This window comes from Sinohyriopsis cumingii, chromosome 10 (assembly GCF_028554795.1).
Source record: "Sinohyriopsis cumingii isolate HCF-2022 chromosome 10, ASM2855479v2, whole genome shotgun sequence".
Lineage (NCBI taxonomy): Eukaryota > Metazoa > Mollusca > Bivalvia > Unionida > Unionidae > Sinohyriopsis > Sinohyriopsis cumingii.
Genome location: NC_142970.1, coordinates 51,697,857 through 51,712,674, shown reverse-complemented (window position 1 = coordinate 51,712,674; position 14,818 = coordinate 51,697,857). Strand labels below are relative to the sequence as shown.

The window sequence follows — 14,818 nt, the reverse complement described above, 5'->3', positions numbered from 1 at the left end:
GGTTGGATGCCGACGACGACAACGACATGATTATGTGCTGCTTCTTTTTACAACCAAGATAAACAGTGACGTTCAAGTGCAAGATTTAGGCAATGATAAGCAGCACCCCCCCCCCCCCATGTTCAATAATAATAATAATAATAATAATAATAATAATAATATAATAACAATAATATAGGTCTAGCTTAATCGTAAGCTCTTTAATCCGAAAATTGTACAAATATTTTACTTTCACTTTCACATAGGATACATGTGATCCAATGTAAATTTGATGTAGCAGGTAAATTTTAAACCTATAGTCATGTTATGATCTTCACTTAATTAAGTTATGCTGATCGACCGCTCCGGTGGCCTAGTGGTTAGAGCGTCAGCCTTGGATGCGTGAGGTCGTGGGTTCAATTCACGGCCAAGTCATACCAAAGACTTACAAAAATGGTACTAACAGCTGCCTAGCTTGGCGCTCAGCATTAAGAGATTAGTGTTAGGACTGGTCGGCCTGGTGTCAGGATAATTAGACGGGGTGGGACATCATGCTACATGCATGCGGCATGATGCCCCAGAGCTAGACATCACCATAAACTGCCACACTGCAGACATCATAGCGATATGATTGAAAAATCTACGTTAAAAATCCAGGTCACACACACACACTGATTGAAAGCTTCGTCTGGCTAGGGCAGATAACCTATTTGCGTCTTCGTTCAATAGTTAATCCTTCCGATATTAATATTTCAAATAGATACGGTTATTCTAAAGTGTTTGATACAGCTAGATCATTTTTCTTTGGGAACTGGCGAATGATTTCATTAATTGTGTGGAAATGTTTAAACAGTCATCTCAGAATATAATTATACTGCTCCATGCACACAACTAGATTCCATATTTATAGTCGTCTGTGAATTGCAAAAGATGAGATAGATTGCATTTGTCACCATCGGTAATATGACATTAAAAAGAACACCATGATGGTTGGATGCAAAAAATGAGGTGGTGATTGGTGTCACACAAAAAATGGTGTTGACAATCGCTTTCAGACAAATTAAAGGGGTTTCGATCAGTGTCACACAAAAAAATGGTGGCTGCAATCAGTGTCACGCTTTTTTACGTATATTATTATGGTCTATGTTTCCACTTGAAACGTATATTTCATGCATTTTGTTCAAAGGGAACGAATATCTGAACCAAGATCCTCTTCTTGTCGCTCAATCCCAACGACTTTTGTCAAAATAAATAGATAAAAATATAATTATGGATGAAGCAATGTCTAGAAGTAGGGAGGTTTTAGTGTCACAATAGAACATTTAAGCCAAAATAATTGGAAGCATAAAAGACAAGCGATTAGGATCAAACCAAACTAGTATATTAGTCAAAATGAGAATACGTTATGCTTCACTTTAAAAAGTACATTCATCCCTACTTTGCACGTGACGGATGAAAACGTCCTGCCAGCGGAAATAATCACTGCTACAATTAGACAGGAATTCGCGGAACGAACTGTGTCACATGTGACATGCGCTATAATGCAACAACCCCTTGCAGCGTTCCTGACTTGCAAGATATTTGAAGCAAAATTAAGAGAATCTTAACGTTAAAGCCGCAACCGCCACTGTCGTTTTGGGAAACACAGCACCTATGTCTGGCTATGCTAACGGAATCTTCACTACTTCTCTAACGCAGAGTGGAAGTTATATCCACGCCATAAGAAATATAAATTACAATTTGATTGTGTTACGCCCCAAGCCAGATAGTGTATTTTTGTCGCCAGGTTTTATCACAGGCGTACTCGGTAAAAATTATCCCTTGTGCGGGTCTTTCCATCGATATATAACAATTAAGCATAGGCCTATCTTTTTAGACATATTACTGCGCAATTTTAGGCTACGAAGGAAGAGGCAAACTATTTCTGTTAAAAATTAGTCCACTAAATATTTCATATGATAAAACTGACAAAGTCGTTCTGGCAGAGTCTACAAAAGGATAAACGTTGTATTTTAGACTTTTAATTAAAATAATATGTGATTATTAGTGGCTCAGGATGTTTGTTCGCTACTGTTTCTGTTCTGCGTGTTTGTTATGTATATACGCATCACGTACCTTAGAATTCCATGCCGATGTTGCTTGCTTGCTAAACCGGACTCCCCCAGACGGTCGTCTATTACTCTTTTCATCAATAGCTTTAAGCAATTATACACGTCTCTAAGAACGAAAAAGTAAAGTCTTTGAAATATGGGAACACTCAGACGATAAAATAATATTACAGAGCAGTGATCCTATGCTAAGCGGCTTAAAACAATACTTGCTATTGATTTTCAGCGGAAATACCAACACAGAGGAAATAAGTCCAATCAAGCGACAACTCTGGTCGTAATTTAAACATTTCCCACCGTGTGGGTAATTTGAGCAAAACTTTAATTAAAAGTTTTTCATTGAATACGGATCTGCTTACCTTTTGAATTTCATGTCAAAATTATTACTTTACGCTTGGGAATCATTTTGTATTTAGATTCATTACTTCAAATATTCCATTTACAATACAAATTGTGTATCTGGCTCAGACCACATCATCCTCTGGTGACGTTTTAGGGTATTTAGTGACTTTTAGCTTAACATTGTATACAAAATATGAAAAACCGATTGTTTTTACTTTCGCTCCATTCCCAAAAGAAAATCCGTTAAGAGAATTATCCTTTTGTGCTTTTGTCTTACCATGAGAATAACAAATCTCAGCACAATTTTTAAACATCGTTGCCGTTGCTATCATTTCAAGATCTACTCTCTTGTTTTTATTTTTGGTCAGGAAAAAAGAAATACATATTGCAAAGAAAGGTACGTTGTTCTCATCCTATTAGCCAATATATATGCTCACAAGCAATGTTTTATTATACTGAACTACAATAGCAGGAAGTAGTATGTTGCTTATGGCACGCATGCCATCTGCCCGCTTCCTGTCAGCAAAACATATGTAAAACGCAATTACAATTTGAAGATCATATAAATTAGCAACAGTTTTGCTGTTGCTTGTAAAATATTAATCTGGTTAATCTTACAGATTTAAAATTTTACATGGCAAAGATTTACGGGGTTTTGGCCATTGGTTCACCCGAGATTTATTGTTGTCCATTGCTACATGTCTGCTCGATAACGCAAAACTATTCTATGTGCGTGAGAGATGGCTATATTATCCATATATGAACCCTCAACAAAGTGGATCTGATTACGTCTTTACACTTTCGTCCATGACTGTGTTTGCTTTTTGGTCCCTAATTGATGCAGAAATTCATTTTTTTTCATCATAGAGAGAGCAACATAGGCAATGTAGATATTTTACTGTCATATAATAAAAGTGATTTTGGCAGGTCTGACGCCTACTGTTTTATGACATCAGTCGTACCTAATCATTAAATTTTAACTTTCTTTCCAAACTTTGTCCTTTTCTAGTTTGAAATATAATTTCTCTGTATATTTTACGTCCATTTTTTATTTATGCAAAGGCCCAAGTTTGTGCTTGGTACCCGGATTCGCAATCAGAAAGGTGGTCATTCCAATACTTCATTAGATCAGCCTGAACCGGATACTGTTTGTGCCTGTAGGCAAGGGACTTTACTTCAGTTTCCTTGCCACTAATATCCTTTCATGTGTTGCTGTGCCGTAAAAACAACAAACCAAGCCAAATGTGAATAGCTCTGAAAGCTAAACGGCTTTTTGTTTTTATTGATGATCTATTTTGTATTAGCTGTTCATGTCACCAGGGACTCAGAGATGACCCGGATGAACAAGATTTAAAGGAGAATAAAAGTGCAAATAGTTCACAGTTTCTACAGGGCGTTCTTACTAATCTTAATCGATAAACTTCATTTATTGATATTTTTCAACCAGCCTCAGACGACAGTAGCGTCATCGTGAGTGTATATATAACATCACAGCGGCGTTTCTTTATGATATAATTTATGATGTAATTTATAAAAACAAATCAGAGACTTTCTCTCTACAAGTCTTCACGAACGAAAGATTTAAAGTTCTTTACGTGTTTCTTGAATTTGATTTGAATCGGAACAAATATATGGCTATATTTAACACATGGCGAACAATATTGATTTTATCTGACGAAGCCACATAACAGTGTAGAGAAATGTCTTTGAAATTCAAAAATTCAATCCGATACCTCTGTCGTTTAGGGTTGGCTTTGCATAACGTCGCGACTCCATTATTATGGTGGTATTATATTATTTAAGGTATGTGCATATATATATATATATATATATAAATTGCCACGCTGCAGACATCGTAGCGTCATGACTGAAAAATTTATAAAGCTACGTTAAAAATCCAGATCACTCACTATATATAATCACACATACACACATTTCCGACAAAATTCCAAACTTATTTGTAAAGGTTCAGTTTATATCTCACAATAAAACAGTAACCATACATTATCGAGATATCATGTTTGGTTTTGTTGCTAGTAACGTTTAGTGAAAGCAGTTATTGTCACATTTTTATGCAGCATATATTCTATCAGTTTCGGTATACAATATATTATATCTCTAGTCTATTACTGACATTTCTTTCTCTATGAAACAGTCAGTTTCCATTTAGCACGTTTCCAGCATCTGTTTTATTGATATTTTGTGGCATACAGTATAACACGAAACCTTATGAGATATTGTTTCATAATTTGGAAAGAACATCGATAATAGACTACTAATATACATACCTGATCCCTCGCAAATAAACCCATTCTCAGGTTCAAATGTACCTAGACTACGACCACATGTCAAAATTAATTAGCACTTTATCTTTTCAATAATTGGCGCATCCGTGACTCTTGTATTTGCATTGGAAAACTGGAAACTTTTCAGTGCGGTTTAGACTTTTGGAAAATAAAGCAAATTGCTGTCCGATATTGGCTTACTTGAAATGGCAAAATTGTAGTTAGTTGTCAGTCGACATATGTACCATCCTGTACGGTAACCAGGCATTTCCATGCTGAAAACTGTGCACAGCAAAATGTGGCATAAACTTGTATTGCTTTTTCTCGCGTATCACATGAGCAAATAAAAGTCACTTCCTCAAAAACAAATGGCTACTTATCGTCGCATTCGACATGTTTTGTAACCTGAAATGAGTTACGCATGGGTTTGTTGGTTTCGTTTGCAGATCGGCATGTAGATTAGAAATGTATTTCGTTAGCAGAACAAAAACTGCATGTTCAATCATTAGCCGTCCAATCAGATGCATGTTCAGTCATTAGCCGCCCAATCAGAATCTACTGTCATTGAGCATTAAAAAAGCAAACATAGAACCTTATTGATTCATAAATCCGAGATGTCTTTTAATGTAAAGAAAATAGTTCGGAGTGCAATAATTTGGGTTTAATATACCTAATCTAGTGTAATTTACTCCCTGGATGATTCAAAGTTGACTCATTAGGCATGATCTCAAAAGCGCGAAATAAATTGATGCCAAGAAGCCATGTTTGTTTGGCATCAGCCTGAGAATTTAGTACTGGTGGATCGAATGGCCAAGAGTCAAGGAAATGTTGACCCGTTTCTTGTGAATCAACAATTAATGACCCCTGATACATACACTGTTGTAGTTGTGATTTAAAAGATGGTTGATACACTGATAAATGAAAGAAAGTCAGGAATTCAGATCGATTGATGTATAAATAGATAGATCACAATTCGTCACTAGTTTTAATTTTTTTCTTCTCATTTATCCTTCGTTGATTACCTTCCAGTCCATCAATCCATATAATCAGAAAGTATATTTTATTTTCGACCCAAAACATATTGCATCATGCCCTGGCCAACCAGGCCTGGAGATTAGAAACCGTCTGTATTAAGGATAAAATAAAATAATTCAGGATCAGATTAAAAAATATTTAATCCATTATCAGAGTCAACAAAAATCTTCTGAATTTAAAAACGAAACAAAACAAACACAAAAAACCAACAAATTTGACGTATGACATATTCCTGTAAATTTCATGCTTAAGATCTTTGCATTAGAATATTTTATCATCACTATCTTATATATGAGTACAACATCATTGTCGAAAATTTTATAGCTTCTAAATCTCGAAAGTGTTATAACCTCCAAGTCTCGAAAGTGTTATAACCTCCAAGTTTCGAAAGTGTTATAACCTCCAAGTCTCGAAAGTGTTATAACCTCCAAGTCTCGAAAGTGTTATAACCTCCAAGTTTCGAAAGTGTTATAACCTCCAAGTCTCGAAAGTGTTATAACCTCCAAGTTTCGAAAGTGTTTAACCTCCAAGTTTCGAAAGTGTTATAACCTCCAAGTTTCGAAAGTGTTATAACCTCCAAGACAGATAATAAATTGAGATGAACATTAAAGTCCAATTATCGTGCATTCTCGGATATTGTAGATTTATTTATGTTCAGTTAATTACCAAACTTTAATTCCTTTTCTGTATTTAACTAGCAGTTTCAGACACTTTTATAGGATTGTAAATAATGCATACTGGGGCTCTTCTTTGTAAAAGTTCTCAATCACCATGCTCTGTTCTATGACCTTAAATATAGTGTTAACTTCATGTTGTTTTCTCGTTGAAGTCAGAAGTGCAAGGTTCATCGTGCATTTGGAATAAAATGATTGAATTACCTTGTTTATGTTATTGAATTTAACGTTGTAGATGACAGCAAGCAAGATTAGCAAATGTAAATATTATCAGCTTTTCCGACACCAGGTCAAAGCTTCTCTAAATTAGCAAATGTAAAGGTTGTCAGCGTTTCCGACACCAGGTCAAAGCTTTTCGATATTAGCAAATGTATAAATTCTCAGTTTTTTTTTCGACTCCAGGCCAGAGTTTCACGAAATTAGCAAATGTAAAGTTTGTCAACTTTTTCCGACACCAGGCCAAAGCATTTCGATATTAGCAAATGTAGTTTGTCTTCTCTTTCTGACACCAGGCCAAAGTTTCTTGAAATTAGCAAATGTGTAAATTCTCAGCTTTCTCCGACACCAGGTCAAAGCTTCTCTAAATTAGCAAATGCAAAGGTTGTCAGCTTTTTCCGACACCAGGCCAACGCTTTTTGAAATAAAACGTTACAAGCATCACACGAGGACTTGATCACGAGAGCACGTCCCAACATTGATGTCGGAAATTAACAGCATGGCGGGTTGATAGTCATGACTTACTATAGGCGAGTGAATACGGCATGTCTTATTGATCAGACATCAGGTAAACGTTCTCTTTATTAGATCAATAAACACTACAATATTCAAAAAGAAGGATAGGGGTCCGTGAAGCTTTGGGACCGAGACTTAATCCTGATTGATGTTTAAAAAGTCTTGCTGGTTCGATCACAAAGCAACTTGATACCAAAAATATAAAATCATGCTTGTGTACACGACTTTAGATTCAGATAAAAAGAAGAGGATAAATTGTTTGATTGAAGAATCCCATTTTCTCAAATTTGATTAGGAGGACGTGCGAAGCATAAGCTGTCCACTGAAGTTCAAGACACAACTCGATCTGCCATATTGTAATTCAACATGTTGCCTCTGAAAAGAGATGTGTATATTCAAGGAATGTGGAACATGGCCCATCAGATCATACCCATCGTTTGCATGATGTCATGGATTCTCATTCGGAATGCCAGCATTCTTGTTTCCATCAATTAATTAAGTCATCAACACTATAAACTGAGCAACTAGTATAGAATGACTATTGTGTGTGTGTATGTGTGTGTGTGTGTGTTAGAGGGAGAGAGAGAGATTGAACTGCTCGTTCACTGCCATATTTACGCTTTTGCTGAATCACAAACCATACACAGTATCGCGGCAAAATTATCGTTAGAATTGCAAACCATACACAGTATCGTGGCAAAAGTATCGTTAGAATCGCAAACCATACACAGTATGGTGGAAAATTATCGTTAGAATCAGCCAGACTATTTATTTCACAATACAGACCGCTCCGGTGGCCTAGTGGTTCGAGCGTCCGCCTCGGATGCGGGAGGTCGTGGGTTCGATCTTCGGCCGAGTCATACCAAACACATACAAAAATGGTACTAACACCTGCCTCGCTTGACGCTCAGCATTACGAGGTTAGTGTTAGACTGGTCGGCCTGGTGTCAGGATAATGTGACTGGGTGGGACATCATGCTACATATCTGCGGCATGATGCCCCAGTGCTTGACATCACGATAAAATGCCACACTGCAGACATCGTAGCGATATGACTGAATTTTTTATAAAGCTACGTTTAAAATCCAAGTCACACACACACACACACTCACAACGCAGACTTTACTTTCTAAGAAAGCTTTGTGAATTCACGCTCTGATTCAAATTCTTCGAACATTCGATGAAGAGCGGATTGTTCAAAAGATCAAATGTTACTATCGACTTGAACGCTTGTATGATTTCTTTCATAAGAGTAGGAACTCGAAAGTAATAAATGCTTGCTAATCATGACGATGAAAGTTTTCGAAATTTGTGGGAAGAAAAGGAATACGTCCATCACAAAGGAACGCAAATGGAACAAAAGTCCTTCCATGAAATAGTTTTTTTCTTCTATCCCAGCCAACTATATTTGTAAGACTGTGACTAGGATATTATCTTGCACTGTCGTAAACACTCAGTTATCAGTTTCTCAAGAGAATAAGAGTCGCTATGCGACAAAAACAGATACGTAAAACAATTATATGATCAGTTTTTATCGGACAACGGTATCCATATCAATTCTTTATTGAAAAGTACCATGATGTAATTTTCCTGTTCGTATAAATAATCTTAACTATGAATTACGACCTTCAAACTGTCACCTTTGGAATAATCATTACATTCTACGCCACTATACCAAATTTCAAAGGCGTGTATGTATGTATGTACGTACGTACTTATGTATATATATATATATATATATATATATATATATATATATATATATATATATATATATATATATATATATATATATATATATATATATATATTAGTGTATGATGTATACTATATTCTGCATTATTTCATTTTCTATCTGTGTAGGATTACATTCTAGACTGGATCGTTACATTTACCAATATTTCCTTCTAAGTTTGATATAAGTTGTTTTGGGAAACAATATTATTGTTACTATTACACTTGGAGAACATAAGAAAAGACAAAATCCAGACGACTGCAACCTTTCTGTCTCTTCAAAAAAGGCGAAGTCTATTTTGCAAAACTCAAATCTGAAGAAATATCAAAGCAAAATGTGAGTGAAAACCTTACAAAAGTGCGTTGTAGTTTTGTACACAATCTTTCTATACTAAAGAATGTTCTATAATGGAAGTATGGATGATTATTTTTTTAGGTATAAAGAAAAATGCAATACGGAGTAAGTCAAATCAGAAAGAGAGCTAAATAACAATTGCAGATTTATCAGAAACGTATATAAGTTCCGTACAGATTTATTCCGAGTCTCACAAGATTTACAGGAACCACAAATGCATTCTCTTGACAATTATGAGACATACCAACATATGCGTTATCAGAGAGAAAGAGAGAGAGAGAGAGAGAGGATGCTATGAAATGAAAGAATCCTAACTGGTTAATAGTATCGCCATCGTCGTATTCCGAATTGTATTTCGTTATTGTTTACTTTTTTAAACGTACATATGAATTCATAAATCTAATCCAATACTATACCGTGGAACACTGGCCATTTGTCTACCTATTTTGTGTATAGTATTGCATACTTTCCAAACTCTCTCTCTCTCTCTCTCTCACACACACACACACACACACACACACACACGCACAGAGAGAGAGACACACACTGTGTATGAAAATGAATATTCTAAGACCGAGAGTTGGACGGAGAAATTACTTCCATGCTTAAGGGGACACATCCCATTTATTAAACGTGAAATCAATCCATCTAATGTGTTCACCACAATCAGTCAAATCCACAAATCATGTTTGTTTACCTTACTGAAATGAATCGTCCTTTTGCACTTAGCTGCACGATTTTCTCAGCGAGGGCTTGGTTTTAGTGTTATTGCTTTTCAAGAAACAGTTCGAAACTGTACTACAAATCCTGGCATTTTGACATTTTGTTTTATGTATTTTACAGGGTTCATAGGTGATCATTTAATATTATGCAAGGCTAATGTATGACTTGTTTAAATGTCACACAGGGCTAAATACTGTATATTATCTTTTCATACGTAAATTCAGGGTGTATTTCATAGTGTGGTACAAAAACATGATATTTTAAAGAATGGTGAATTCAAGTTAAAAATTAATCGTCTCTTTTGTACCACAAGATGAAATGTATCCGGTGTTTACGTAGGAAAAGAAAATGTTGTCTTTACTATATACCAGACTTGCTCCAGAATCAAAGTTTAGAAGATTGAACACGCTCACCCCATCCTGTTTTAGTAAATTCGCCCTCTTTTCATATAAACATACGTGAGCTGTAGGATTACGTTGACCTAATCTTTCGCAGTAAATAACAATTTCTTTTTACATTTTGTAAACTATTTGACGAAATCGGAACACAAAAGCAAATTTGATTCATCAAGGCATCGCAATGGATTTATCGTTCTTCTTCAAATTCGAAACTCTCATGGAAAATTGTCCCATTTTTGACTAAAAGAATACATTTCAATTCGGTTTCTCCTATGCTTGTTGAAGAAGAAAATAGTTAAATCAAATTGACTTTGGAGGATATCGAAAAAGCAAAATATCTGAATGATTTTTGGGGGCATCAGTCTCTGTCGTTGATGATAGGGACATTTTCCTACCTCCAAAACTGTTTCGCACGAATAAAGTTTTTGACCCTGTACAAATTAGAGAACACGAGGTCTATGACGTCACTGGACCATGGTCGCTTGACAAGAGAGTGGAGTCAGATCTTATGGGTCACAAACTGCACAGGGAGGTCTCAAATTCCATAATCAACTCCTTTGTCCTCCTCTTTCATAGATCGTTAAATGAGAGAAGTTTTCTTCCCATCTGTTACGTTAAAGGCTATTTTAAGATGGAAGAACTTGTGCCAAACCTTTCTACTTTCCTAATATATGCAATCAGATCTGTGAAAACAATAAAGACCCCCAAAAGTGCAATAACTTGAGGTGCTAGTTTGATGTCACAAAATGCAACACCTTCTTCTAGATTTTGGCAAACATCCAAACATTTTAAGAATAAATGCTGATATTTCTTACCCTAGTGGGTGAACTTGGGTGAACTGTGCTCAAATTCGTCATACGCAATCAATAAAAGGAAGTAAATTGAGTACAAATTACACCTTAACCCAGATGTTACCTTGAAAGCCCTAACAATGGTCAAAGAAAATTAAGTACATATTACACCTTAACCCAGATGTTACCTTGAAAACCATATGTCTGGTCACCTATCGCTCATCCACATCATCACACTTATCGTTCCCTACCTATACCTACCAAAGTCCTACGGCATTGGGCGACAGGCAAAGCAATAGATGGAGATGACCACTGAGAGTTGTAGTCAGAGACATGCACGTAGGTGGCCATTGGTTAAATGGTCGCTCTGCTCTATACTCAGGTCAGCAGAAGGGTTTGACAGCATCCATGGCGACTGAGCAGACCTTTTCAGGACAGCGCTGTTCACCCTCCATAGTGAGGATCATATAAAAGGTGGTTTAAAAATAGCCTGCCCTTCAAAATCTGGCCAGATTTCCGCGGCTGGCTAGATCATCCATATCTGCGGTCGAAACTGTTACAAAGAATAAAACGTCTTATTGGAGTATGTAACATCCGTGTTCTCATGGACAAAGAGAACATAGCAAGACCTCACAGAAACACATCCCTAGTTGCGAAGGAGCTTTCAAGACAAGATCAACGGAGTCGGCCTGGCTCTCAAATATGTCTTATGAAGCAGCTTCCAGACCTGTCTGTTGGTATTAATGAGAGGTTAATGAAATTGCGACCACCTATCTGCCACAAGCGCCACGCAACAATCATCAGCGCATACACCCTTAGCATCTAGAGCTCAGCGGAAACCGTCGAACAGTTCTATGTGGACCTCAGCTCTGTACTGTGCTCAGTTCCAGCTGACGACAAGATCATACTACTGGGGGACTTCAACACCCGTGTTGGTTGCGATTATGGTCGATGAAAAGGTGTGCTTGGCAAGCACGGTGTCGGCAAGATGAACAACAACGGCAGACTCTTACTCAGCAAATGCACAGAATTCGACCTCCTAATCACAAACTCAATGTTCAGAATGGAGGACAAACACAAGAACACCTGGATGCACCCCAGATCTCGCCAAAGGCACTTAACTGACTATGTAATAGTCCGCCAGCGCGATGCCCAGGAAGTCCTCATCAACAAGGCCATGCGAGAAACGGAATGCTGGACAGACCACAAACTTGTCCGAACTACCCTAAAGCTGCACATTGCTCCAAATCACCCAAGGCGTCCTAAGCTTGTGCACACAGCCTTCAACCGTGTCAAACCCCAGCAGCCTTCCACCCAGCTCAATTTCCAGAAAAGCCTAGATGACAAGCTGTCCATCAACGGACCTATACGTGGAAATGCCTCCGAAAAATGGAACAAGCTCATGGACATAATAAGAAAAAAAGCTATGGAGACTCTGGTCCCCAAGAAGGGAACCCATTAAGACTGGTTCGACTAGAACAACGGTGCCATGAAGATCTGCTTGTCAGAAAGAACAAAGCACTCATGGACTGTCAGAATGAACCAAACTCCATCCCCAAAAAGGCCACATCAAGCTGAGGCTCATAGAGAACTCCGCAAGATGGATGACCAGTGGTGGGAAAGGAAAGCTGATGAAGTGCAACGCTATGCCGACACTAACAACTCCAAAGAGTTTTACAACACCATTAAATCAATCTTCGGCCCTATGAAGTCTGACTCTGCCCCCTTACTTGCTGAAGATGGCAGTACAATAATAAAGGACAATGCTGGCATTAAGGACTGGTGTAAAGACACTTTAGTCGGCTCCTAAACCCGCCCTCATAGGTCAGCCAATCTGTTCTTGACCAAATATCCAACGCACGACCAACTGGATGTTCTGCCAACGATAGAGGAGTCGAGGAACGCCATTAAACAAATGAACTGTGGCAGGGCACCTGGAAATGATGGTATCCCAGTTGAGGTGTACATGGCTCTCAGTGAACAGACTCTGGAGGCATTCCACGATGTGTTAATCAGCATCTGGACGGAAGAGGAGATGTTAGACGACCTTCGTCATGCATCAATTTTGAACCTCTATAAGAATAAAGGCACACGTGCGGACTGCAAGAACTACGGGGGGGGGGGGGGCATCTTCTTGCTCTCCACAGCTGTCAAAATACTTGCTCGCGTCATTCTCAACAGGCTCATTGCAGCAGTGTCAGAAGATAACCTCCCCGAGTCTCAGTGTGATTTGCACTCAGACTGCAGTCCCCGCTGACATGATCTTCGCTGTGAGACAAGTCCAAGAGAAATACCGTGAGCAGAACATGAATCTGTATGCCGTCTTGGTGGACCTGACAAAGGTTTTCGATATATTCAACAAAGACGCACTGTGGGTAGTACTCAAGAAGCTTGGTTGTCCTCAGAATTTTACCAACCTCATCCGGTTCTTTCACGATGACATAACTAGAGAGATTCTCTCAGACGGTGAACCCTCTAAGAAATTCCCCATATCTAACGGTGTCAAACAGGGCTGTGTACTCGCTCCGGTACTCTTCAACCTCTTCTTCACCCAGGTACTGCTCCATGCCATCAGTGGCCTTGACCTTGGTATCTACATTAGATATCGCCTGGATTGATCAGTGTTTGATCTTCGTCGCCTAGCTGCAAAAACCTAGACTCTAGAAAGACTCATCACTGAAGTACTCTTTGCAGATGACTGTGCCCTCATGACCCATGAAAAGACTCATCTACAGGGAATGGTGGACAGGTTCTCTGAAGCCTCTAACCTATTTGGACTCACAATTACCTAAGGAAAGACATAAGTCCTCTTCCAGCCCGCCCCAAACACTGTCCCTTCACAACCCTGCATCACCATTGGTGACACGCAGCTGAAGAATGTGGACAATTTAAAATACCTAGGCAGCACAAGATCCAGTGATGGTTCCCTGGACAAAGAGACACTGCGAAAATCCAAAAAGCCAGTCAAGCCTTTGGACCACTCCGAACCAAGGTCTTGCAGCACAAGGACATACGCCTTTCAACAAAGATGAAGGTGTACAATGCAGTTTACCTCACGTCTTTCTTGTATGGCTGTGAAACGTGGACTGTCTACCAAAGGCATATCAGTCAGTTGGAACAATTCCACCAGCGCTTCCTGAGATCCATCATGCGGATCAAGTGGCTGGACCATATCACCAACAGGAAGTCTTTGATAGAGCCAACACAACAAGCATCGAAGCCAAACTAATCCAGGCCCATCTTCGTTAGACTGGCCATGTCATCCGCATGGATCAAAACAGAATCCCAAAGCAGCTGTTCTTTAGCGAGCTAGCCCAGGGCAACCGAAACCAAGGCCGCCCTCGCAAGACGTACGATGACAATCTCAAGACGCACATCAAATGGACAGACCTTCAACCCCACCAGCTCGAGCTTGCTGCCTCAGACAGAAGTCACTTGTGAGCCCTGACCAGAAAAGCCTGTTCCACCTTTGAGGTTGACTGCCGCCAGCATCTTGCTGTAGCTCGTGAGAAATGTCACAGAGCTGTATCCTAGCCAACCCCAACCATCGGTATCCCATGCTCCACCTGCAACTGCCTGTGAGCATCATAATTTGGACTCTGGAGCCACATGCGCATCCACCGCCGATGAGATCACACAACTTGTCTTCCTCGGCTTGAGAG

General features: G+C 38.7%; 1 protein-coding gene across 1 annotated transcript; it reads left to right on the top strand.

The window, feature by feature from the left end:
- Positions 1–12,144: 12,144 nt before the first annotated feature.
- Positions 12,145–12,618, top strand: LOC149790151 (protein CFDP2-like). Its single transcript, XM_089973172.1, has one exon. The coding sequence runs from the start codon at positions 12,145–12,147 to the stop codon at positions 12,616–12,618; it is 474 nt and encodes a 157-aa protein (XP_089829298.1).
- The last annotated feature ends 2,200 nt before the right edge of the window (positions 12,619–14,818 follow it).

Excerpts from the sequence above, each read along its gene's own strand:
- LOC149790151 (XM_089973172.1), top strand. The coding sequence starts at position 12,145 with ATGAACAACAACGGCAGACTCTTACTCAGCAAATGCACAGAATTCGAC.